General features: G+C 37.6%; 1 protein-coding gene across 3 annotated transcripts in view; it reads left to right on the top strand.

Moving 5' to 3' along the window:
* LOC132099188 (NACHT, LRR and PYD domains-containing protein 12-like) overlaps positions 1–27727 on the top strand; it is a 237314-nt gene that overhangs the window by 203948 nt on the left and 5639 nt on the right. For 2 of the 3 annotated variants that reach the window (XM_059505634.1, XM_059505633.1), the window contains 2 exons: positions 11821–11994; positions 13167–13213. In XM_059505634.1, the coding sequence (XP_059361617.1) occupies positions 11821–11994; positions 13167–13213 (221 nt within the window). The remainder of the gene's footprint in view (positions 1–11820; positions 11995–13166; positions 13214–27727) is intronic. The other variant, XM_059505636.1, reaches the window with a different exon arrangement.

Here is a 27727-nt window from a genome sequence, read left to right as displayed (position 1 = left end):
GAAACGTGACAAATTTAATCTTGTGAAATTCTATCATTATAAAGATCTAAGCATCAAGCATCGACGACTCGCTGTTCAATTGAAAGCTTATAAAGAATGTATTGGCTACATTTGTGTAAGCAGTACATATAAAAACATGAAGAATGAAAACATAACAGATTCATCGTAACAACGAGTCATAAACACATCCACAGCTGTAAATCCCGATTTAGTTAGAAAGGTAAGGATCCACTGAACCACATCTCATGGAGCACTTTTAGTCCAATGAAGCAATAACGTTGTAATATGGATGATATTTGCTTTGTTTACATTTCAGTTCTTCAGGGACAGAACTGTTTGTGTCTGTTGTGGAATAACTCACGGTCAGAAACTACGTCTTGGTAGTAAAGAAACGGCATGGTTTTATAGCGTACAGTGTCACGAACAGAATGAGACAATCCACCCGGAAAAAAGTGAAAGAAAAGCAAAAGATAGTTTATTTGAATTCTGGCGCGCTCTCGAGACGGCTCGTGACTCACGCTCTGTCGCGCACCTTTCAGCTGATGGAGGTGGGACTTAGCGATTGATTTTTCAACAGTTTTTATATATGTGTGAGTGTGTTTTAAGTTGAATGTGAATGTATCTGCATGATAGCGAGCTGATATGCACTCAAACAGATGGTTATTACTGTATAATCATGGCTATCACGGCTATAGATGTGAATACCATCTATATGAATAGAGAGTGGATTATTGACTTTATGGCACATTTGTGTTATTACCATCTCTATAACTGGGCATCAGCATATCAGCATGTATTTTCTTTTTTTTTTTTTTTGATTTTACAGGTCCATACATTACAATCAATGTTAATACCTGTCATACTTCTTATTAAGCCCTCAGCAAATGAGCACTAATAACCCATAAAAATTAAAAAAATAAATAAAAACAAAAGCATCACAGGCTCGGTAAGTAGTACTAAAGTAAGCAAGGACCCAGTAGGCCTTCCTTCTACATTACATATGCATAATCATTTTTAGACATAGTAAAATCAAAACGAGAACTAAAACAAACATGTGATAAACCTCTATGACTCACAAAGCCCTCTTCCGAGGGGTAATAAAGGAAAAGAGAAAAAACAAAAAACACCGAAATCCATTTTAAACAAAAGATGGTCGTAATGGAGTGATATACGTTATCCATCTTTCCCATCTTTTCAAAAAAGTCCCCTGTTGCAATCTCAAAGCAAAAGTAATCCTCTCCATCTTGAAAATATCATAGATAATGTCAAACCATTCTTCCACGGTAGGTTTCCCTGGTTTTAACCACCTTCTAGTAATAGCTTTTCTACTAGCAGCACTTAGAATCTGAAATAAGTATTTGGCATGAGAAGAAACATTTTCTGTTGTTAAGGCACCTAAATATAAAGATTCAAATTTAAATTGAATATCCATATGAAAAATGCTTTGCAAAATTTTATAAAACTCCCGCCAAAATTGAATCAATAATGTACAGGACCAGAAAATGTGAAAATAATTTGCTTCGAGGCACCCACATTGTCGCCAGCATGCCGAAGAATTGGTGCAGTGCTTCTTCTGGGCTGGAGTAATGAAAAACCTTATATGGTTTTTCCAGCTAAACTCTCGCCATAAAGATGAACTGGTAGTTTTCCACTGTATCTCACATAAGTTCTCCCAATCTTCTTCCTTTAGAACAAAATTTCCTTCCCGTTCCCATTTTTGCTTTACATACAGTGAACTACCTTTTGTTTGTTGTAGCCCCTTGTATATTCTTGCGATGAGCTTCCGGTTAGAGCCAGCAAGATACGCCTCTATAAACACTTTTAACAAAATGTTATCCCAGCCCACTGTACACCTCTTCTGCATTTGTTCAATATAATGTCGGACCTGTAGGAATCTGTAAAAATCGTCCTTAACTAAGCCAAATTGCGTCTTCAGATTTTGAAAGCTATTTATAGTCCCCTTATGCATAAATGTACAGTACGCTGTTAACCCTATCAAGTCGATTAATGCGGATACGCGTTTTGAGTCATTTTCTCCTGATAACCCCGAAAAGAACTTAAATTACACTTTCAGTTTTAATCGTACAAATAAGAGCAATACATCAATCGAATCTGTAAAGGGTCTACTTTTTTTTGGATACAGACATAATAACAACAAAACTTTGTGCACTTATAAAATAAAGATAACAAACAAGGTGCGCTGTCTGCAGCCTTTGTCTGCGCTGATCTTCTTTTACAAACACGTCATTTAAATGAACTGTAACTCCGTGAATACTCAACGAAAATACATGAGAGAGATATCTATAGAAAGCTTGACATGTCTACTTTTAAACTAAACAAGTGTCGCCGAAAACAGATATTCTGTGATAAAGTAATCCATATGAAAACAACGCGATGTCTGTTTTTCATGTCTCCCTTCATTATATCTAATGTGACCACGCCCCCGCGCCGAGCGCGCTATTCAGATTCAAACTGAAGCGCGCAGCTTGAATACGCCCATAACAGAAGAAAAAGCAGCGAGACTATTCAAGTTTTTTTTTATTTTACTGTTTGCTTCGCGATGAGAGGAATAACACATAATTCACCCCAAAAAGATGTGATGTGGTTGAGGATTTGAGAAATGGATTTCCTCAGAAAAAAGAATGAAGCACTTTATTCAGCAGAGATCATAAACATGAGTAAGTCTCTTTTTATTTATTTATATACTTGTACTAGTTTTCACATAACGTGTAAACGTTTTACTAGTTAGACTTTTTCCAAACTATAATTCCTGACTAAATGTATAATCAAGTGAAACATTATGAAGTTTCAATAACAATATACAACACTATACCCTTCGAAAGCTTGATAAATAATATAAATGTAACAAATAGATAATTGTAACAAATGTAAAAACAATGCTTTTCTTTCCATTTATTCCCCCTAAAAACCCAGAAAAATATTCTCAGCTCTTTTCAACATTAATAATAATGATGATAATAATAACAACAAACGTTTTTTTTTTTTTTTTTGTAGAAAATAAGATTGTTAAAAGGATTTCTGAAGGATTGTGTGACTGGAGTAAGGATGCCAAACAATTTGTTTGAAAGTCAGCTTTGATTGTTTCTAATAAACTGTTTAACTGCTCCCCCAAGTGGATATTAAACTATGTTGTGGGATAATTAAATATATTCTTAATAAACTACAAACATAAAATTATATAGATTTATTTTGTTCTCACATTCTCTCTTGTAACTCCTCACTCACAGTGGCACAGATGACTGAATGGCTCATTATGCAGCTCATTATGCGGCCCTTTGTCTTCTCAGGTGTAAATCACAATGATATTCATGGTAGTTGACGCCTACTCGCATATGACTTTTACCAACAAAAAGTGTCTTAGAAAATTTAAATCAATATATTGTTTTCTGTGAGTGAGTAAACAAGATGATTTTCACATCATTTAGAAAGAAAAATTCTAGGCTACAAGCTCCAGTTCTCAAAAATCCCGGGAACCATTGTTCTTTATGTGTTTTATTGCCTTATTCAAGCGTTTTAACATTTTTAGTTTTTCACTAACCACGCATAACATTTTTTTTCTCAAAAACACAATCATGTACATACATGCATTTCACATATTATTACAACCCAGTTTGTGCTGATTACAGTGAGATTAGTCTTTACCCATTTAGATATTTATAAGAAACTGAAAAAAGCACAAATGTCAAGGCATGACAAAACTTCTCCAGGCCCCAAAAATACCCTTAGACTCCAGAGGGTTAAACCTTGCGAAGTCCATCTCTTAAATCTTGCGTCCCATCTATTAGGCAAAAAATCGGCATCAAATGCACACCATCTCAGAACCTTTACCACATCCTTCAGGTTACTTTGAGCTATTACCTTGCTCCAAATCTTAAGTGACAAACATATCCATGGGTTACCCAAGTCCTTTAAATTGTACAACAGGTCCTTATCCCCAATTGCAGCCTGAATTGGAAATTCATCTGACATAGCACCTTCAATCTCCTTCCATCTAGCACAGTAATCTGGGTTGCACCAGCATACTAATGGCCTCAATTGAGCAGAAGTATAGTAGTCTTTTAAGCATGGGAGAGCGACCCCGCCCTTGTTTTTTGTCAATTGTAAACTCTGGTATCTAATTCTTGGCCTTCGTCCCTGCCAAATGAACCTTGAAATATACTTGTCCCACTCCTGAAATTGTTGGTCAGGTATATCTAGTGGAAGAGATTGAAAGAGATACAGCAACTTCGGCAAAATAACCATTTTGACAGATTCCACGCGTGATCCGAAACTGAGAAAAGGTAAAAGATCCCATCTCCTTATGTCTTCCCTAATCTTTTTATTCAAGGGGAGGTAGTTAAGTGAGAACAAATTTGTCAAGTCTATTGGAATGTTTACCCCCAAATACCTAATTGAAACCGAGTCCCATTTCAAATTAAACTTATTTTTCATATTTACAGAAGGGCTGTAATTAAAACAGAGAATTTGTGTTTTTGGAACATTCAGCTTATATCCAGAGAAGGATCCGTATTGCTCCAATAATTCCAATAGCCGTGCCAAAGACTGCTCAGGGTCAGTTAAATACACGAGTACATCATCAGCGAACAACGAAATAATTTGTTCTCCCCCATACATAGCGATTCCTTTAATATTGTTGTCTTGAATGATCCATCGGCTCAGGGGCTCAATAAAAATTGCAAACAGGAGGGGGCTAATTGGGCAGCCCTGTCTTGTTCCTCTTTCTAATGTAAAGGGGCTAGAGACAGCCCCATTTATTTTAATTCTTGCCCTTGGGTTATCGTAGAGAGCTTGTAATGTTTTAATAAATGTACTATGAAATCCAAATTTGTCCAAAACTTTATATAAAAAAGACCAAATTACACAGTCAAACGCTTTTTCTGCGTCCAGCCCCACTAGTACTGCATCTAAATTATATTCTGTTATATGATTAATTACGTGTAAAGTCCTTCTGATACTGTCTTGAGTTTGTCTTCCACGAATAAAACCCGTCTGGTCAAGACTAATAATTAATGGTAGCATTCCCTCTATTCATTTGGCTAGTATATGGGTAAATATTTTATAATCCTGGTTCAACAGACTTACTGGTCTATAATTACCGCATTCGGACTTGTCCTTCCCCTCCTTCGGAATTAAAGATATTACCGCCTCCCTCCAGGAGGGAGGTATACTGTTCTCTTTAAGTACCCAGTTAAAGGGGGACTGCAGCACAGGGGTCACAGAACCCTCCATGACTCTGTACCATTCGGAAGGGAACCCGTCCAGACCTGGAGCCTTATTTGGTTTAAGATGCGATATGGCTGAGCGGATTTCTTTCACTGTTATTTCTGCTACGAGATTCCTACTTTGTTCACTATTCAATTTAGGCAGATGAACTTTCTGAAAGAAATCTTCCATTTTCTCTCCATCTATTTGAGGTTGGGAATATAGTTTTTTATAATAATTTTCAAAACAATCTTGGAAACAAAATTTCGTTTAATTTGTAATGCATAGAATTAGTAATAGGATTTTTTATTTTATGAATTGAATTCTCTGCTTGTTGTTTTTTCAGCCTATAAGCTAATAATTTGCTGGCTTTCCCACCCCCTTCATAATATTTCTGTTTTGTAAAAATTAACTTTTTTTGTATATCCTTTGTATAAATCTCATTTATTTCGTTCTTTTTCTTCCTTAGTAGCTCTCTATTTTTTTTATCATTTGTGTCTTTGTGGTGTTGTTCCAATTGTTTTAATTCTACTTCCAACTGAATTAGCTCTTTTTGTCTTATTCTCTTTAGATGAGCACTGTATCCAATTATCTTGCCTCGAAGCACGGCTTTACATGCATCCCATAATATTGGAGGGGAAACTTCCCCATTGTCATTCTGTTCTAAGTATTCAGCAATATCCTCCTTAATTTGTTCCTTCATCTGACTCAGTACAAATGTTTTCAACCTCCATAAGGTGTCTTTCCGATATTGTTCAAGATTTAGTTTTAAATACATGGGGCTATGGTCTGAAAGGTCCATGCTCCCTACATCGCAACCAACTACCCTGTTTAGATCTTGAGCCAAAGTAAGAAAATAATCAATCCTCGAATACACCAAGTGTGGATTTGAAAAAAAAGTGTAGTCTCTCTTTGAAGGGTTTAATTCTCTCCAGATATCAATTAACCCGATTTCTTTCATAGTCAGATTGATCTTTTGACTTATCAAATTGGGCTGAACTGTGTGTGTATTTGAGGTGTCCAGTTTAGGATTTAACCTAATGTTGAGATCCCCCCCGCAGATTAGGACCCCCTGGGTCTCAACTGTTATTAAATCGAATATCTGTTTGAAAAACTTCCAGTCAGAGTTAGGAGGAGCGTAGATGTTAAATAGAGTAACCAATGAGCCCCCTAAATTTCCCCTTACAAGAATAAATCTTCCCTCTATGTCCTTTTTTTCAAAAATGGGTTCGAAACTAATCTTGTTAGATATCAATACTGCCACCCCCCTCCTGTGCCCCCCCTTATATGATGATGAGAACTGATGTTTAAAGCCCAATCGTTTTAATTTAGCATGTTCTGTATCCGAAAGATGCGTTTCTTGTAAAAACGCCACCTCAACTCTCTCTCTCTTTAGTTTAGTTAATATCTTACTTCTCTTGATGGGATTGACAAGGCCATTCACATTATAAGTTGCTATTTTAACTGATTGCATTCAGTGCATACTAAGGGGAAAAATGAGAAAAAAAAAAAATCCTCCCATAGTGACCATGTGTAACAAAAAGAATCATAGATTATATCCCACAAACTACAAAGAACCGCAGCAAGAACTGCTGCAACACTCAAAACACAATAAGAACAATAAAAACAGAAATAAAAAGACTTCCAACTGTGGGGTCTTAATATTGACCCTGATGAAGCCCTGATGGAAAAAGGGCTCTGAGGTAAAGCCTCCCCTCTAACAGGTGGGAGAGGGCCTTCATGCATGATATTGTCTCTGTCTTGGCAACATATAAAAGAAAAACCCACCGACATGTACATTATACCGTTGGTTATGCAGCCCGTTCCAAGTTTCTATAATAAACAGAACATGTTAAAGGACTTAATTCCTCTCTTTTCCGGGAATCCCAAGCGAAAAAAGAAAATAACGACTCAACGGACTCACCCGTTATATTCCCAGTGAACTCGTACACAACAGTTTTCAATTCACTAACAGTCATCTTGAATCCTGGCGTCTAAAAGCCTGTAATTTCTCCCTATAATCCAAAGCCCTGCCATCTCTGTTCCGGATCCCTGGTCTCTTGACGGTATGCCACGTGAACCGCTGAATCCGCTCCAAAGCGAGTCCGGGTGTTTAATTACCGAAACCGGGAGCCCCCTCTTCGCCATATCCTCCGTAGCCTCCTCCGCCGAACCGTACATCACAACTCCCTCCTGGTAGAAAACTCTGAACCTGGCGGGGAACGGTGTCTGAAATCGGATTTTCTTCTCCTTCAATATCGCTTTTGCTTCGGCATACTCCCTTCGCTTTTTCAAGACATCCGGGGCATAATCGTGCTCGAGGTTAACTCTTTTCCCGAGATATTGAAATCCTCGCTTTTGCCAGGCCATTCTCAGCAGCTCTTCTTTCATCCTGTAGCTTGACATCTTGACAACGATGGACCTCGGCGAGGCTTCCTCAGGTGGCCTCGGCATCAAGGCGCGGTGAGCTCTCTCCACTCGAAGTTCAAATGTAGCCGGAAGCTCCAAGCCCTCCCGCAGCAACCGCTCCACATACATCACCAACGACGGGGAATTTTCTTCCGCTCCCTCTTTAACGCCGTGAATTCTGATATTTTCTCGTCTGGAGCGGCCCTCTAAATCAGTCAGCTTAGCGTCTAGGTGTATCTGAAGATGTAGCAGCTCCTGCACGGTATCCTCCGCCACTTGTAACCGTGTTTCCGTCGCGTCAATCCTCTTCTCCGCCTCTTCGATCCTAGTATTGGATTTATTAATTTCTTCTCGTATAGCATTCAGCTGCTGACTGCTGTCTTTTCTGAACTCTCTCAACTCTTTAAGTATGAGGCCAAAGTCCCCGGTCTCACTTTGACCCGCTCCGATTTGCGTGTGCGTATCGTCATCATCGTCCTCCATTACGCTGCTAGGCGATGAAGTTTGGCTAGCTCCTTCGACGTCGAGTATCTCCTTCTGCTTTAACTTTTTATTTTTCCCTTTGGGCATTCTCGAGACCCACTGTCTTAAATCACTCTGTAAACTAAGTTTGCTTTTAAATATTCGAGTTGTAGTGGGTAACTTTTTCCGAAATTGTCGGGAGCACGTTCTCTAAGCTGCCATCTCCTGGTTCTTCAAACCGGAAGTTCCCCATCAGCATGTATTTTCATTGTAATTCATTGTAAATGCTGCATTTCTAGCAATATCAGGATGTTCTGTAAGTGGACTCCATTTTCCAGGCTGCATCTTTAGGGTGCAAATGTGCTCTTTATACCACAGTGTTAGACTGTTTTCTTTAATCTTCCTTAAACATAAAGGAGCATCTGTATTTAAAATGCTAGAAAAGAGAGTCCATCATCAAGTTGTTCTGAAGTTTTGGATATGCTAAGGAATTGGGATACATCAGAAAGATTACTTACAAAGCAGTCTTTTGTGGTAGAAGTGATGGTTCTACAGTTTTATCTATAAAAAACCTAGCAAACGTGTTAAGAGTTGTCCAGCCCATAGCTCTAAAAATGTCTGCTAGCGAGGCACCACAAGCAACCACCCAGGATGATTCGACACCCTTAGTGGATTGAGAAAACAACCTGAGTGGGCAGGGCACACCTTTTACTTCATAGGCCAAGGTGATGGCAAACCCCCTTCTGCTGTCGTCCATAACAGACAAAAAGAGCTGCCCTGAGATCCTTAAGCTTTGAGTTCTATCCATGTACAGGACAGAGCAAAGCTAGGGCGGGTTCTGCCTCCTCCAGGGATAGCGATTGCAGGTTCAATACCTGGTCCCTAAAGGGATTGGTAGGAGCCTTGGGCACGTAGCCGGGCGGGGGTCTCAGTGTTGCACAGTAGTCAGCCGGCCCAAACTCAAGGCATGATTCGTAGACTGAATATCCCTGCAGCTCCCCCACCCTCTTGTTCGAGGCCAAAGCAGTCAGGAGTAGGGATTTCATAGAAAGAAACTTCGACTTGAAGGGGGCCGTTTGTACGGCTCTTAGCACCAATACCAAATCCCAAGTGGGTAGGGAGGGAGGCCTAGGAAGATTTAACCTCCTGGTCCTTCTAAGTAACCTGAAGACCAGATCGTGTTTCCCCACCAACTTCCCCTCTATGGGTCGTGTTGGGTGGAAATAGCAGCAATGTAAACCAGGTTCTACTTTAGAGCGGCCTTTCATGTGGATTGAGCTTGTGCTGAAGTGATAGTAAGTGCTAATTCCTGGGATAGGCCACCTAGAATCTCTGCATCCCATCCAGGGACTACATATGAATTTACACAAGTCCAGACGCGGGTGCCAGAGGGTGCCACGTCTCTGAGAAAGCAGATACTTCCTCAGAGAAATTGGCCGGGAAGGGGCTTCTCATCCTCCCTGATCTTGCACAGTGTCTGTGCTAGTATGCTCACTGGGGGGAATGCATATTTGCGGAGGCCCCGGGGCCAGCTGTGTGCTAGTGCATCCATTCTGAGCATTGTCTCAATTAGGGAGGAGAACCACTGACAGTGGGTGGTTTCTGGAGATGAAAAGAGGTCCACCTGAGAAACTCCAAACCTCCTCCAAGTCAGCTGAACCACCTGGGGATGGAGTCTACTCTCTCCTGGAAGCAATACTCAAGGGAAGGGCTGCCTGACTGAATGCCCCAGTGATGTAGATGGCACAAAGGGACCCCAGTTGCTTCTGACTCCAGAGGAGGAAGTGGCAGGCGAGTTGCGACATGCGATGGGAACATAAACTGCTTTACCGGTTGATATATGTAACAGACACAGGGTTGTCCATGCAGAACAGAACCTGCTTCCCCTAAAGGCGCCCTCTTTGAGGTGGCTTAGGGCAAGGTGTACTGCCAGCAACTCGAGGCAATAGATATGCCAACGCAGTTGGGGACCCAACCATACCCCTGACACTGCATGCCCATTGTACTTGGGCTCCCCAACTTATGGCTGAGGCATCTGTGAAAATCACATCATCCATGGAAACCTGTTCCAGGGGCACACCTGCCCAAAGGAATGAGGGATCTGTCCAATGGATGAAGATTCTGCGATAGACTTGTGTAATCTGAACTTGGTGATTACCGCATAGCCACACCCACCTTGGGACCAACTGGCTAAGTCGCTGAGTTTGCACAGCTAATTCCGAGAATCTGTGAGTTTAAGCTAGTCATCGAGATAGTTGAGGATGCGTACCCCCCGTACCCTCAAAAGAACAAGGGTTGCCTCCATGACTTTGGTGAAGACGCAAGGCGACAGGGACAGCCTCAAGGGCGGGAGCTTGTACTGATATGTCTGACCCTCAAATGTGATTTGGGATGGATGCACTGGAAAATGCATTTCTGCATCAACACCGCTTTTCTTAAGCACAATGAAGTAAGGGATGTAAAACCCCAACCTTATATCAGCTGGAGGGACCAGCTCTATCGCATACATCACCAGTAGGACTGCAATTTCCACCTGCAACATGGGGTCATCGACAGCCTTGACTGAAGCGAACCAGGTGCCCCTGAACTTGGGAGGACGCACGGCAAACCGAATCACATAGTTGAGTCTGATTGAGCAGGAGTCACCGAGACAGACGGGAGCACTAACCAGGCTCTTGAGAGCATTGGACTGTTACTTTCAAGAAAAACTTTCATCATATCATATACAAACAGAATTTATTTACCAGAAAAAATGTAAATACAAAAGTATAAAAAAAATAATAATAATAGTTTAAAAAATATTTTATAGAATAAGTTAATTAGAGATGATTTTGATTATTAATATTTATTGTAACCATTAAAATCCACAAAATTAATGGGCAACAGAATTTGGTAAAAAATAAAAATACTGAATTTTAGAAAAAATATAACATTTTATAAGTCCTTAAAATAATGTTTTAGTGATTTTTTTTTTTATAAATTGCTGTACAATTGTGTAAGATTCATGATTTCAATTAATTAGAAATGATTTTTTATTAATATATATATTTTTTTTATTTAACCATTAAAACAGAGTCTAGATTAAAAAAAGGGGAAATTAATTAAATGGGCCCCAAGAAAGGTTCCTTTAGGGGGGTCTAAAATCACAGATTAACTGTTCTGAGAGCATTTGAAGAGCTTAAACGAACTAGGTGTGAAAATACCCTATTAGAATTTGAGTAAATATGCCACTCTCACAAATGGAATTAAGCACAAAAAAGACATCAAATCATTGTCCAGAAATTAAAAATATTAATATTATTAATCTTAAATATGGTCTTTTGCAACCAGAAGGGATGATTGAACAAGCCAGTTCAGTAAAATGACTGAGAACTAATGGTGAGTTCTGAGGATGTCCTCATTTGAGCACATTAGTATGAATGAGGCTTGTGTGAATAGCATGTTTCTATGCTTCTACCTCTTCAGCACATCGCTCAGTCATCTTTAAAATAAAATAAACAGATTTTCAGTACACAAACAAGCTAATTGTCTATATTCATAAAGTCTGTTCTGTCTCTGTGAATATTACATATTTAACCTGACTGACAAGATCAGACAGCAAACAACAAATGTGCACAATACATTTTATTGAATAATCAGCAATAATACAAAAATGATACAATGTAATAATATACAGAACAAACAAGCTAATGTGATGTGGACTTGCTGAAGTTGTTTTTTTTTTAGGTTGTCTGGCTGTATGGTGACAAAGGAAGGCTGTTGTTATGTGTCTTCAGCTCTGACTTCACATCCCTCATGCTTGAGAGAGCTGGATCTAAGCTATAATCACCCCGGAGATTCGGGAGTCAAGCTGCTCTCTGATAAACTGAAGGATCCAAACTGCTCACTGGGCAAATTCAAGTATGTTGAGCAGGAAGAGGTGTTAAGATTTATTGTTTAAACTTTTCAGTGTCTCTGATATTTCTATATGAGTCTATATGAGTCTCTGGGGCAGCTGTAGCCCAGTGTTAATTTCGTCAATGAAGACAAGGACAAACAATATTTGCCAATGAACATTTTTATGTGACTAAGACGAGACGTTGACTAGCTAAAACTAATATCTGATGATAAAAACTATGACGAAATTTATGCCGCGTCTTTGTTAACATGACAAGAAGTAATGTATTACATGTTTATACATCCTACAGGCTACTGTCTTGTCCTTCAAAATGTGCGTCCCTGTCATTGGATTGCAATCGGATTAAGGGTGTTCAGTGCACGATCAGCTCTCAGTGCTCAAATACACCCAAAGCATCCAAGATATCTGTCATGTGTAGAATATCTCACGTAAATACAGTCAGTTATGGAGTAAATTAATGTTTAAATGGTTACAGATGGGTGAAAACTGAATGTGTGCCAGTAGTACATGCATGCCTTCCATCTTAAAAGGACAGCATTCCTAATTAAGTCCATATCCTTGTCAGTAATGATAACCAACAAAAGATGTTAAATGTACAAATGTTAAGTAAACACTGTCATTTGTATCTCTCAAGAGTGCCCAAAGTTAACATGAAACCTACACCATTACTGATATTGTTATACAGTTCTGGAGGCGCTTCATAATGCAGACGTGGACCGCCTGCTCTACCTACAGTCAGAAATGGTTCTACAGAATGCAGTGTTTAATAAACAGCTGTTTCCCTGAATTCTGCTGAGGTGAATTCAGTGCAGTCTCGTATTGGGATCCATCATATTGGGACTTTACAAGTGATACACAGCCCTACTAGCAACCACCCCATGTACTCTAGCAACTGCACTGCAACACCCTAGCAACCATGTTGTGTACTTTTGCAGCCACATAGCAACCAACCAGAACATGTTATCAACTGCATAGCAACCTGCCAAGTGCCCTTGCAACTACATAGCAACTCCCAAGCAATCACCCCAAGTATCCTAGCAACTGAATAGCAACACCCTAACAACTACCCGGCACATATTATCAATCACAAAGCAACCACATCATGTACGTTAGCAACTACATAGCAACAGCTATTTGTTTACCAACTAAATGTGATTCTGTGTGTGTTTTCTAGTGTGAATCATGGAGGAAAATCCAGGATTACAGCAGGACTACAGAAATGTATGTCAAAACACACACACATACTTGCATCTGTGGTTTATGGGGACTGTCCATAGGCTTAATAGTTTTTATACTGTACAGACTGTATCACCCTACACCTAAACCTACGTATCACAGAAAACTACTGCCAATTTTTATTTTATTTTTATGTTTTTTAATCCTTTAGTTTTATGGGGACACAGGAAGTGTCTTCATAAACCATGTTTATGTGCAGTACCCATGTAATAATACACATGTATGTCCTCATAAACCATATATAACAGTAGACACAGCCTGTTTGCCTCACTTCCGATTACAAATATTTCACTACAAAAGTTTTAAAACTGACAAAGTGGTTACTTTTGGGGACATTTCAGGTATTGTGTATATCTGGGGTCCTCTAAACACACAACCAGTTTATAGTCATTGTGGTAATCAAATTCACACCCATTTTATCCTTTTTGTACATTTATTAAAAAGTAGTAAACTGATTTCAACACATTTTTAAAGCAGTTTGTAAAAAGTCAATTCCCAACAAAAGAAAAATGGTCCATTATTTATAGATTCAGTAGATTTAATACAAAATATATATTTCTTTGTAAAAAGCATTTCTAAAACATTTGACAAACATTTCACCTATAATCTAAACCTTTTTTCAAAAATCATTACATTAGTGGGTCAGCAAGTCAACATATAACACTTGCATAAACTTCTTTCATGCCTGTGTTCAAATAAAACACAAGTTTGAGTGTAAAATAAACAAACTCCTCATGAGATCAACATATTCTAAACAATTTATTAAAACTTAATACAAATTAGTACAACAAACAACTTCAGTATCACGATTTAAAGGCTGCTTAAACATTTAGTAAAGTGAAATAAGTGTTTCTGTGGCTCAAGTGGAAGAGCATTGTGTTAGCAGCGCAAGGTTGTGGGTTCAATTCCCAGGGGCGCATGTTAAAACATTTGACAAACATTTCACCTATAATCTAAACCTTTTTTCAAAAATCATTACATTAGTGGGTCAGCAAGTCAACATATAACACTTGCATACACTTCTTTCATGCCTGTGTTCAAATAAAACACAAGTTTGAGTGTAAAATAAACAAACTCCTCATGAGATCAACATATTCTAAACAATTTATTAAAACTTAATACAAATTAGTACAACAAACAACTTCAGTATCACGATTTAAAGGCTGCTTAAACATTTAAGTGAAATAAGTGTTTCTGTGGCTCAAGTGGAAGAGCATTGTGTTAGCAGCGCAAGGTTGTGGGTTCAATTCCCAGGGGCGCATGTTAGGTAATCCAGTAAGACTCAACAATAACTTTTCTCTGTAGAACATCAGCATCCTCGTATCAGCTAGCAACATTCTTATATTTACAGATAGGGCTGCACGATATTGGGAAAAAATGACATTGCGATATATATTGTGATATGAAATCTAATCTAATTTTTTCTTACAAACAAAAGTGGGGTGAGCACACTTACATTCTCATTTTAAATGATTTAAACATCGACCCCATTGTGTCAATTGATTAATATGCGCGAGGGAGAGAGAGCAAGACAGCGCTCGTGTTGTTTGAAGATGGTGAATGTGCGGCCAGGGCTCCCTCGCTCGCTCGCTCTTTCTCTCTGTCTCTCTCTCTCGCGCTCTCTCTCTCTCTCTCTCTCTCTCTCTGCCCTGTTAAACTGACAGGACTTAAAATCACATGCATGATGTGTTTGATAAACATGATAAACTTTCACTCTATGATGGTTAAGCTGTGCAATTAATGCGCGAGTCATATTCGTCAAGGGGAGCAGCTGGCCCGTACAGTTAATGAATAACGGGTCAACTACGACAGCCTACATCGCACATCCTGCGATGTGACTATCGTGGATTCGTACATTGCGATATCGATGCTTAAACGACACATCGTGCAGCCCTAGTTACAGAACTCTACTGTAATTTGGCATTATTTGCTCAAATGCAACATTTAATTCAATGCCATCTTTGTTGCTGTTGAAGCATCATAAGATATAAGTAGCTTTTTTGTGAAGTAACACTGTCCAACAGTGACAGCAGCAGATAAAGTTACAGCAGGAGACCAGGTCTCTCATGTCTCCATTGAGTTTGTTCTGACCCCTAATAAGTGTGCTGGGTTTGATGGGGGGTAATTGAGAATGAATGGGACAAAGCCACGTGACGAGGCAATACTTCCATCACAAGATTGGATGTGGTAATGATCTGCTATTACTGGTTCACATGAGTAATCATTCTGCATCCACAAATCAGTCTGAATGAGAAGATAATGCCTTTTAATAGGAGCACTAGTTAAAAAGTCAGTGCCGATAGCCTTGTGGAGTGGTCCACTGCGCTGCCCTAGTGGGCTTCTGTCTCGACTGCACGGAGGTGGTGGTCCTCTTCACCACCCTGGTGGGCTTTTGTCTTGTCCGCATAGCTGTGGTGGTCCTCTGCTCCACCCTGGATTCCTTCCCTGTCTGCACTGCCCTTGAACTTTCTGATCTGCCCTGGTCTCTTTGTTTGGTTATGTTTTTTGTTTTTTTTCACTTCCTGTTTCTGTTGCCCTCCATGGACCTGGCCCTCCATCCTTCCCCCTGATCCTCCACCAGTCCACCTCTCTCCTGGTCTCTTTGTTCTTTGGTTTGTTTTTGTGGTAGCTGCTCCTTAGAGGGGGGGAGGTAATGTCACAGTGTCTGGTTTGTGTTTCCCTGGGTATCCACTAGTGGTCTTACTTCACCATAGAGTGACCCCACTGCAGGCACTACATTTCCCACTTTCATTGTTTTCACCTGTTCATATATACCTGGTCTGTTTCTTTCTGTTTCATGGAGTCCTTGGTTTATGTCACCCTGCTTTCTCATGTTCTCTAGTGTTTTTCATGTTTCTTGTTTTTGGACTGCTTTTGTTAATGTTGACCTCTTCCTGTCTGGCCCTGCTTTCTGACCCTGCTTTCTCGTGTTCTCTAGTGTTTTTCATGTTTCTTGTTTTTGGACTGCTTTTGTTAATGTTGACCTCTTGCCTGTCTGGACTATGAATTTTGGAGTCTCCCTATTAAACACTGCAATTGGAACCCTGTGTGTACATTCATGACAAATACCTGAAAAAAGGGGAAGTCGTGGCCTAATGGTTAGAGAGTCGGACTGGCAATCGAAAGGTTGTGAGTTCGAGTCTCGGGCCAGCAGGAATTGTAGGTGGGGGGAGTGCACGTATAGTTCTCTCTCCACCTTCAATACCACGACTAAGGTGCCCTTGAGCAAGGCACCGAACCCCCAACTGCTCCCCGGGCGCTGCAGCATAAATGGCTGCCCACTGCTCCGGGTGTGTGTACACAGTGTGTGTGTGTGTGTGTGTGTGTGTGTGTGTGTGTGTGTGTGTGTGTGTGTTCACAGTGTGTGTGTGTGTGTGTGTGTGTGCACTTCGGATGGGTTAAATGCAGACTACGAATTCTGAGTATGGGTCACCATACTTGGCTGAATGTCACGTCAAAATGTGCCCCTGTACAGTAGGTTGACAACCAAAATGGTTATTACCACCGCCGCAGGGCCGTGGCATTAACTGCAAGTCAGCCTCTAGTCGGCCTCTATATATACACATACACTTAACTAAATGATTATTATGAACACCTGTTCAATTTCTCATTAATGCAATTATCTAATCAACCAATCACATGACAGTTGCTTCAATGCATTTAGGGGTGTGGTCCTGGTCAAGACAATCTCCTGAACTCCAAACTGAGAAAGAAAGGTGATTAAGCAATTTTGAGCGTGACATGGTTGTTGGTGCCAGACGGGCTGGTCTGAGTATTTCACAATCTGCTCAGTTACTGGGATTTTCACGCACAACCATTTCTAGGGTTTACAAAGTATGGTGTGAAAAGGGAAAAACATCCAGTATGCGGCAGTCTTGTGGGCAAAAATGCCTTGTTGATGCTAGAGGTCAGAGGAGGCTGAAATTTCATTAGGGCCTGCCGATTTCTTAGGACAAATGTGTAGTGGTTGATCTGATTAGCATCAATCAGCATCTTTTCCTTATAAACACCAGATGGCTCCATATCACTAGTACTATTTACAGAAGTATGGTTGCTCTTCTCAAATCTTAAGTAAAAGTTATTTAAATCTTTGGCTTTCTGTAAATCATCAGGAGTAGATACACATTCCCTTGAAGGCTGCATATTAGATATGGATTTCGTAGAATCCCAAAGCTGATTAGGGTTAGACATGTTTAACTTATTCTCCAGGAGTTCTTTATGTTTATTCCTGGCCTCTCTACAAAATCCATAAAATTTCTTCTGGACCAAACTTACTGCGGAACGATCTTGGTTATGAAAGACTAGTTTCTTTTTATTAATACAGCTTTTTATTTCCATAGTTATGTAGGGCTTATTGTTAACATAAATTATCATCTCTTTTTTGGGTACTACATTATCAGTGCAAAATTTCATATAATCTGTCGTACATCCCTGCCTTTTCTTATGAACACTTTATGTCACAGATAAGTCGATTGATGTACACATTTTATCATTTAATTCATAATGTAAAATAAACTGAACGTTTACAAACATTAGAAATGTGTATTTATATTGCCCTCACTCCACATAATAATCCTGTAAATTTAGCAGCATTCAGAACAGAAAAAGGAACGAAAGTAAAAAACAAACACAAATTATAGTGGCATTCACTATAAACATTTATTATAAACTCTCAACCTTAACATTTAAAGAAAAACTGAAACTAGCAGCAATGCTAAATACAAACTCACTTACCTTTCTCATTCGTCTCCAGTCTTAATGTGCACATTTTGCACTTGACCCGATTGCTTTAAATAAGTCACCTAGGAAATTTCTAGCATGTTTTAGATAATAACTATATAACTATATACATTTTCATAAAAATATGTTTGGAAAATGTCATCTTTGCAATATAAAATGACAAAATATTTTTTTTAAACAAATGAACAATTTCACATTTTTAAAAAAAGTTTTTCACAGGGTATATATTTAGATTTTTCATTTTGTATTTAAGCTGTGCGGCTTGGATACAGTGTCCATCTAGAGACTAGAGGCTTATCTATAGCAAAGCAGTGCAGAGAGCCACTTTAGAAACGTGTTGCGGCATGGCTGTTATAACACAAGCATTGACTAGAATGGCTGAAATTAGCTCCAGTGGCCGTGTCGGACCCATAACAGATGTGTGCAGTGTAAATCAGGAGTTATATGGCGCACACAGCACCATCTATTGGATCACAGACATTACATTAAATTTGCCATTTTGGACCACCTCCTCACGGGCCAGATGAAAACTCTAGGTGGGCTCAGTGATGCCAACTTCTTTCAATGGAAACACCGCCTGAAAAGTCAGTAAATGTCGCCAGATGACGTCATACATCAAGTGCGTCATATTGTCTTTCCTCCCTGTGCTCACAAACTGCATTTTAATGCAGCCAAATTCTCAATAAAATAGTTTTTATTATTATATTTTAATGTTTCTGTTGTCATATAACGGAATGAGTATTGTAATGACTAAAACGCGGTCCATTAAGACTACATAACCAGCTCTCAAAGATATTAATATGCACTAAAATCCTATTCATGACATTGTCTAATGAAATAAAATACACATACGATTAAGACAATGTTTGTGCTGTGATTTTGGCTATACTTGCATGTAAAATAGAGTTAGAAGCAACTGAATATCTTTTTCAACTGAAAGTGCTGCTCCTCTCTGCCCTTTGCTGAACAGAGCAGATGCAGAGAGAGAGGTGTGTGTGCTGGTAAAGCTAGACCTTGTGCTCGTGCGGCAGTACCATAGACTCTCAGAGACTAAGGCTCAATCCCAGTTCTATTTTATACCCCTTCCCCTCCCCCTTGTCCCTTGAAACAGAGTGTCAAGGGGAAGGGGAGAAAATATTCCCCTAAGGACTGGGACACTACTACCATGACGTCACATGTCATCATTCGTCGTCTAGCTCTTACAATACACACATATGTTGGTGTGCATTAGAGCCTTTAATTATCGTTCTGTATTAATGAGCTGCTTACTGACACACACACATATCTGAAATCGCGCAGCTCACACTTCCAGGAGAAAATAAACTTGTCAACGCTGCCCCATGACTTTTATTAAATAGAGTTTAAATACTGAATCGCTACATTATATTTTCCAGCAACGAGAGGATACAACCGCTGTTTTTAAGTAAACTCTAAAAAGATAAACGCACAGATGCATACACGCAATTTCCATTTCTCTCTCTCTTCTCTCTCTCTCTCTCTCTTTCTTTGAGAAAATGGTTTAGCGATTTCTAATTATTGGGGGGATTAGCCCCCATCAGTGTCTACAGCAGTTATCGCTCTGATCAGACATATGCTTTGGGACCGTCATGCAGTCTGTAATGATATGACGTTAGCAAATATTAGCGATTTACATGACCGTTAATATGAACGCACAATTCAATGTAACATAAAACAAATGATTAATTTTCATTAAAATCTTTTTTTTTTTAAATGCCAAAAAAGCTTACATTTATGTATCTTTTTGTTCGCTGTAGCAGCCATGTTGCCGAGATAATTCATACCCCTTTGTTTGAAGTGTGGCCCCGAAAAATCTTCCTTTGAAGGGCTATCTGACCCTTTCCCTTACCCCTTCCCCTCCAACCAAAAGAGTATTGAGACACAGGGTATAATTGGGATTGGGCCTAAATAAGGTTCGTCTAAGAAAGTCACTAGATTTGTCGCTAGTTGCTTTTTTGGAAAAAAGTCGCTAAGGGGGTCAGAACAGTTGGCAACACTGAGTGGGCCATATGTGTCCAGGAGCTGTAGTTAGCCCACCTCAAATATATAGGATGATGACAATAATGCATCAGCCAAGTTGATATGGGAAAGAATTAGAATAATTTGGCATTTGAGCTATGACAACTAAATAAACAAATTAACACTAAAGGTGTAATACAGCTTCATATTTATTCTTAAAAACCACACACCGAGTAAATTACCTCTTATATCGTTTTATATTAATATTTATTAATTATTTATTAATGAAACATTAACCATTTCTATAAATACTAAATTATTCTAACAATGTGTTTTGGCAAAATAGCTGAATAACCAGAATCCAAGAGAATCAACTGAAAGCTACTTTTGAATTATAATAATTATTACATTTAAACCTAAATTCTGTGCCAATTCTTAAGGGTTTAATTTGATAATTTCACTTCAAGATAAATTGTTTACTTCACAAATCTGAAAATATTAATGTGTTCACAGATCCCTACTTTTCAAATACACAATGTCAAAATACAGTTACAGATTTTTAAGTGACACAAAACTAAATCAACCTCAAAACAGTTTCAACTGACTTAATTCATAAACATTGATAATGAGATGAAATGACAAAAATGCTGTCTATGATCAAAAAATTTAGGGTGAGAGTGGAGGGTCATCTTGTCCCGTTTTACCCTACATGTGTTATTAACATAAGCTTATATGTATTTGTAATCTCAAATTTTAGACTTTAATCTCAAATAAAGGCTGTGCCTTAATCTTAATATGTTATTTTGTGACAAACATTAATATATACACATATGTATCAGACATGTTCACAAGTTCCAAATCTTTATTCTATTTTTAATAATAGTTTTTTTTCAGCTAGTTACTGTAATCATCAGCATATGAGGCTAAATCGAGTGCATATGCTACACGTATGCAGTGGAAGAAAACACAAAACTGATCTTGCAACAAAACCATGGTACCACGGCTGCCTCTCTGTCAATTTTATGGAATTAAACTCATATACAGTAGGTGGACATCCAGAATTGTTCACAAATGTTCACTTCCTGCGTGCCGCTGTGATGGCATCGCTGTCAAGCGCTCTGTGCAAACTTTGCCGTTTTTCGTGTTATTTTGTGTTATTTGTGTTACTTAGGATACTTACTTTTGATCAGACAGTACAGACTCTCATACAGTATGATCAACAAACACTACTGGATATCCGGTCTAATTTAAACTTCGGTTCGGAAACAAGCAAGAGCAGCAGTACAACTGGCATATTTTTTTGCTCATTATGATTTTTTTTTCCGTCACGCAACATCACAAATATGGAAACGTTTGGATTTCTCCCAAATAAGAGTTTATGTTTCGCTTAAAATTATTTGCAACTATTTTATGTTGTTTTTTATAAGCCTATTATATACTGCAATTATATTTATCCACTAGAATTATATATTTTTAATTATTGTTTTGTTCTGATAAATTTGTTAAATTTAAATGATTTGTTATAAAATGAAGCCAATTTAAAATATCCTGTTAGCACATTATAACATTATTAGGCCTGCCATTATAATTTCTGAATGTAATAAAATGCAACTCTCACAATTTTTTTTAGCGCGTTTATAAAAATAAAAAAAACATGCACAAAAAAAAAAAAGGCGATTAATCGGTTAAAATCTGTTATTGTGGGTTAACAAATTTACATTATATACTTAGGAACAGAGTATGGGCCTAATCTAGACTATGTTGTTAACTATTTACAAGTTTCGTGTACAAATACTGCTACAAGTGTGACTGCATTATATAATAATTATTAATTATTAATAATATTAATAATATTCATCGTCTGGCTGACTACGTCTTTTCTAAAAATCCTGTCATACGTGCACAAACTGACAGTCACCACTTACAAGCTATTACTAAATATTGTAGAAACATAATTTTATGTAAAGTTGCTTTGTAATGATTTATATTGTAAAAAGCGCTATACAAATGAACTTGAATTGAATTTAATTGAATTTTCGTTTTCCACTTCAGAAACCAAGCACCCACTTTTTTTCTATTTTAAATGTATTAATCGCTCACATAGCTCTAACAACTTTTTTATTATTATTTTTTATTTCTTTTTGAGGAACATGCCACTGTCAGGGGAGTCACATCATCATTAGAGTTGCAAATTAACTCAGAAATGGAAAATAAGGGCTAATTGAGATTCTTTCTTTTATTCTTTATTTATAATATTTATTCATGAAGAAAATAGATATTTATTCTTTATAAAAATAAGGGTAGGAATAAGGGACTATCCAAATATTTGTAATGTAATGATTTGTAATCTATAGGCCTGCAGTTAAAAAGTTATCATAATTGTTTTGATTCACCCATTTATGTAGGCTACAATTATTATAAAAATAAAAGTAAATAATGTCATAAAAAATGCCATCGGCCTTAATTAATTATAGAATTGGGGTAGTAATTTAGGAGATGAAAATACAGTGAAATTACAAATGACATGGGATTTTAAAGCATAACAACTAAAGGTCTATGAAATAATAGTCAATAAAGCATTTTTTAAACAATGGCACTTAAAGTTTTGAACTAAAATATTATTTCAACCATATAGCCTCTGAATAAATAAAATGCATACTTTTCAATGAAAGAGCAGAGTTCAGTTAGAGAGTTCAGTTTGCTTCTGGTGTATTTTTTTTTTTTTTACTCTCTTTAATAGCATTAGCTCAATGAAATACGTCTTCTTTCAGGTAGACTGAAAGTTTTCCAGCCTTGCTAAATGTTGGGCTCATGATCAATAAGTTGTTTTAGCCTCAAACTGATTTTATAAAATCAAACCGTTGATGTAAAAAAGACGGTGAAGCTGCGTCAGTGAGCGGAGTCCCGAGCGCTGCAGCTGCAGAGGATTCCGCTTGGTCTTATAGCCTTTCCTTAAAAGGGGGTCGTGATAAAGGTGTGAATCTATTTGTCTTTCATATGGACAGTGTCTTATGAGGGTTTCAAACTTGCAGAACAGGTTTTAGGAGATATTGGTTTTAGAACAACTTTAAAGAAAGGTTTTGATCCACTTCAAGTGTCCCCTACCGTATAGCGCAACAAAGTTTATTAGTTATTATAACTTAATTTCAGAGGAAGTTGCCTTAACAAAAAAAATAATAATTTAATCTATTTGTTGTAATATAATTCTTTATCATTTACCAGTCAAATTTATAACTGATACAAGATGATAAAAAAGCAGTAACTGTTATTACCTTAATTCTGGAAAGATCGTTATTTTATTTTATTATAATTTTGTTAATACTAGCCCATCATGCATCTAACCATCCACTCGGCATTAAGAGCTGTTCAGATTTAAACTGGCAGCTCCGCAGTGAGTCAGTGTCATGGACGGAGGACAGAGCAAGTGTAAATATATTTTCTAGTCTAGATTTCCATCTCGTTATGCTGCTGGTTTAGTTTATGTATTTATTGCTATTTCTTATATAAATGATTTGTAAATATAGCAGACACTGTCTAACCGTGTCTACACCGGAAGGTGAAGCAGCAACAACTTCCCCTCCGCGCTCTGAGCATTTAATAATCACTACGATCCGTGCTCACTGATACCAGAAACACCGCTCCACCTTCACTCCGTGGATAAAGTAAAAATGTTATGTTCATAATGTAGCCTCTAAAAATAAAATAGTGTAAACTTTTTTTTTCTACCAAACGCTAAACTAATAACATTGTCAACAATAAAAGGTATAATTGCTGCTTTCTGCTGTGCAAATTCTGTTTGTGATGAAAATAACAGTACATTTTCTTCAGTTATTTTATCTACAGATCAATGCATTTTTTTTACAGATTACAAAATCAGTTACAGATGAAGTAGCACCTTTAAGATTACTACATTTGTTTGAATGCATTATTGCTAAAGCGATTGTGTGTGAATGTGCTATATCTGTTTAAATCATGTTTTAACCCGAAAATAATCAGTAAAAGAAACAGACAAACTCCTTGAGACAAACTAGCCTGTAACGCTTGACTATTGGCGTCATTATAACCTTCTGATTGGAGAGATTATGTGTATCAAGCTATAGCTAAATATGTTTGTCATGTAAATACTTGATAAATATGCAGTTATATTATGGGCTGTTGGCATGAATTGTACTTGTGATGGAGCAGTGGTGGAGCACTGGAGCGAGTGAAAACCACGACGCTCCGACTTTTAAAAATCCGCTCCTCGCTCCAGTCAGAACTACGGGAGCCCTGAGTCGGCGGTTTTATTTAGTTGCATCCATACAATATTTTTTAGCATGTGAAATATACATTTACAATATATTGAACCCTCTCTTTAAGTTTTACTATATCTCAAACAGAGTCCAGATGTCAGTAAAGTATCCGTCTATGAACATGTTTTATAGTTTTTTTTAGATTCTTGGGAGTCTTGGGAGACATTATATTTTGTAGACTTTATGTGATTTAAAATGCCCAAACCAAAAGCACAATATCTGTAGAGAAGGGCTGGCCATTCTCAAAACATAAAATATCCTTTTTATTTCAATTTTCGTTTTTGTGTTTCAGAGGAAAAAAATCAGTGTTAAGACATCTCTCCATTACAGACCGTTCTGAAATAAGAATTTATGCAAACAACTATAAAATGCTTTAAAACTTTAAGAGGTCTAGAGGGTATTTAATAGGTCTGCTCCGAGTAAGATTTTTCTAGTCACTAGTCGTTCATCAGGGTATATACAGAACTTCTTAAGTTAAATTTAATACCTTTTACTACTTTTTTAATACCTTCGAAATATTGTTTAATACCAGCACGACTTCAAGCTGAAACTGTAGTGGCGTAAATTAAATCTCTTTCCAAATAGGATAACATATTGCATCACAATGTAACAAGGTCATTATAACTTAACATCAACACTGGACTCAAAAGCTGACCACAGAGATAAGAATAGAAATAAAAGACAGAAGAGTAAGGAGACATCTTCATAGATCATTAGTCCCTAAATCTGATGTGTGAGCAATCTAAAAAAGAGGACGCCGTGAAGTAACCACAGGTGTTATTAAAATAAATTAAGCTGATAAATTTAAGTAAAGCAGAGGGATTCATCAAGATGTCACAATGGGCCTTTGTCCATAGTTTTGGACAAAGTTTCCTAGAAAACACGGCTTCGCAGGGCTTATTGCTTTATTAGACAATAGTAGCCTATAATTATAGCATTATTAACCTAAAGTAAAACATGAGCCAAGTGTTGGGCTACATTTGACAGTGATGGATACGTCAGGACTGTTTTGTCAAAGTTAGATCATTGGTTCTCCAACTGTGGCTCACTATTGGTGGTACTCAGGATACGATTAAACATACAATAAAATCACTTAAACAAAATCTCTATAATTTATGTTTGGCTTTATCGGAGCCATGCTAAACCTTAAGATTAAGCATTACAGTAAGTCTATAACTTTATGCCCATCACAAGCCATGTCAATGGTGGTACTTGGAAAGCCTACATTTTCTGAGAGGGTACTCTGTGAAAAGTTTAAGAACCACTGACCTAGATATTTAGTTAATTTGAGAGGTGGAGCAGGACCCCACGGCTTTTCTGCTTGTGGTCTAGACTGGAGCTATTAATTCTGAAATTATATATTTAACAGGTAAATTAGTTTACTCCAACCTCCATTTAATTAAATACATTTTCCAATATTATAGCTACTATTACCGAAAAGCAACAGTAGGCTATATAATAATAAGATCACAAATTCATGAAAATGTTCGAATACAAACAACTTTGTAAGCATATAGGTCTACCAAACAGGGTTTCCAGGATTTTACAATTTTTATTAATTTTTTTGTTACTGATTTTGCTGTGGCTTTTCTCAAAATTTGCAATTATATTTGCAGAATTTCTTATTGTTTTGCAGTGAAAATATACCACAGAGAACATTCTTCTAACACTGTTAGGACTTTTCTGACTTCGAGAACCACTGTAGGGCTCCAGACTAATGTTTGAGGACACCAGCACTAGTGCCATAAGATCTACAGAAGGTGGCTCCAGCACCTGACAATAAGGCACTCACCCTAATCACACATGTACATCTCGGAGACATCTAATGTCTGCATTTACATGTGTAAGATGTATTTTTAAGAGTGTTTGTTCGTCTCTAAGATGTTTCCTGTCAGATGTCAAATATTATATATTAAATTTACATCTATAATCTATAATGAGCCTTAATATATTCTGCGCTCAAGCACATGCATTACGTTAGACACAAAGCACAAGCAGAAGTAGCCCAATAATTGTGAAAAAGCAGACATTTTAATTATTTTTAAATAAACAAATGTTTTGTTGTTGGCTGCAAGATGAAATTCACAGTGCTGTCTCTCTTCACGTGGACACGCCTTTAGAAATAAATGCAACCTTCACAGATTACATAATGCTTTCGTTTTGAATTGATCCGTTTAAAAGACATGTTAAGCTTTCTGTAGATATATTTCACATGGATGTGAGACACCATAATTTTCAGTTATTACATTACCAGGAAAAAAATCAAGTGGTCAATTCCAAAGCATTCCCTGTATTTGAGTGTGTATTGTAGAATAAAAATAAAGAGCACATTTACCATTTCCAAGTTGAGAGAGAGAGCGAGAAAGAGGCTGTGTTTACACTGCAAGGCTTAATGCAAAGATTTGATCAGATCAGATTTTTTGTCCTGCCTGTTTATATTACACTTAAGATACAAGTTATATCCAATATCTGCATTTTCATGACTCCCCATCCAAATAGAATGATTCCATTGGTGAATACTTTCTGTGACATGGCTGAACCTTGGGTTTTAAACAACTATATATGAAATTATTTATAGAATTCACAGCAGCTGTGATTAACTCTCATACACCATGCAGTGTTGAGCGAGTTACTCTGAAAATGTAATCAAATTACTAATTACTTCTATTAAAAGTAATCACGTTACTGTTCCGATTACTTTATTTAAAAACATTGCTAGTTACCGTATTTTTCGGACTATAAGTCGCACCTGAGTATAAGTTGTATCATTCCAAAAATACGTCATGATGAGGGAAAAACATATATAAGTTGCACTGGACTATAAGTCGCATTTATTTAGAACCAAGAACCAAGAGAAAACATTACCATCTCCAGCCGCGAGAGGGCGCTCTATGTTTTCAGTGGTAGACTACGGGAGCACTGAGCAGCATAGAGCGCCCTCTCGCGGCTGGAGACGGTAATGTTTTCTATTGGTTCATTTCTCTTGGTTAATTTCTCTCGGTTCATGTCAAATTAATTTTGATAAGTCGCACCTGACTATAAGTCACAGGACCAGCCAAACTATGAAAAAAAGCGCGACTTATAGTCCAGAAAATATGCTACATTATATTTACAATTTATGAAATTTATGAAATCCCAGCATACACACTCTTGATAAAAAATTGTTATTAAAGCATAAACATTCACAGAACATTGTTATTTTTAACTAAAGCAAGCGGCTGCTGTGTGCATGGTCTGGCAGAATGCAAGCAAAGAGCGCTGCATTTATAATCTCTAAAAGACATCTCTGTCACAGGCGGAGTGTGTGTAAGGCTGGCCACGTATGGGGACTTGGGGCAAAAAGTGTTTAAACTCGCGATAGATGACTGTTAGTGATAATGTCACTCTCTATATATAATTTATTCGCTGTTTGAAATAATCGTGGAAATATAATTATACATTTAGACATTATTAAATTGTAATCTCTTTAAATACAAAGGGGAAGTCGTGG

This window comes from Carassius carassius, chromosome 22 (assembly GCF_963082965.1).
Source record: "Carassius carassius chromosome 22, fCarCar2.1, whole genome shotgun sequence".
NCBI lineage: Eukaryota > Metazoa > Chordata > Actinopteri > Cypriniformes > Cyprinidae > Carassius > Carassius carassius.
This window is presented reverse-complemented; position numbering and strand designations above follow the sequence as displayed.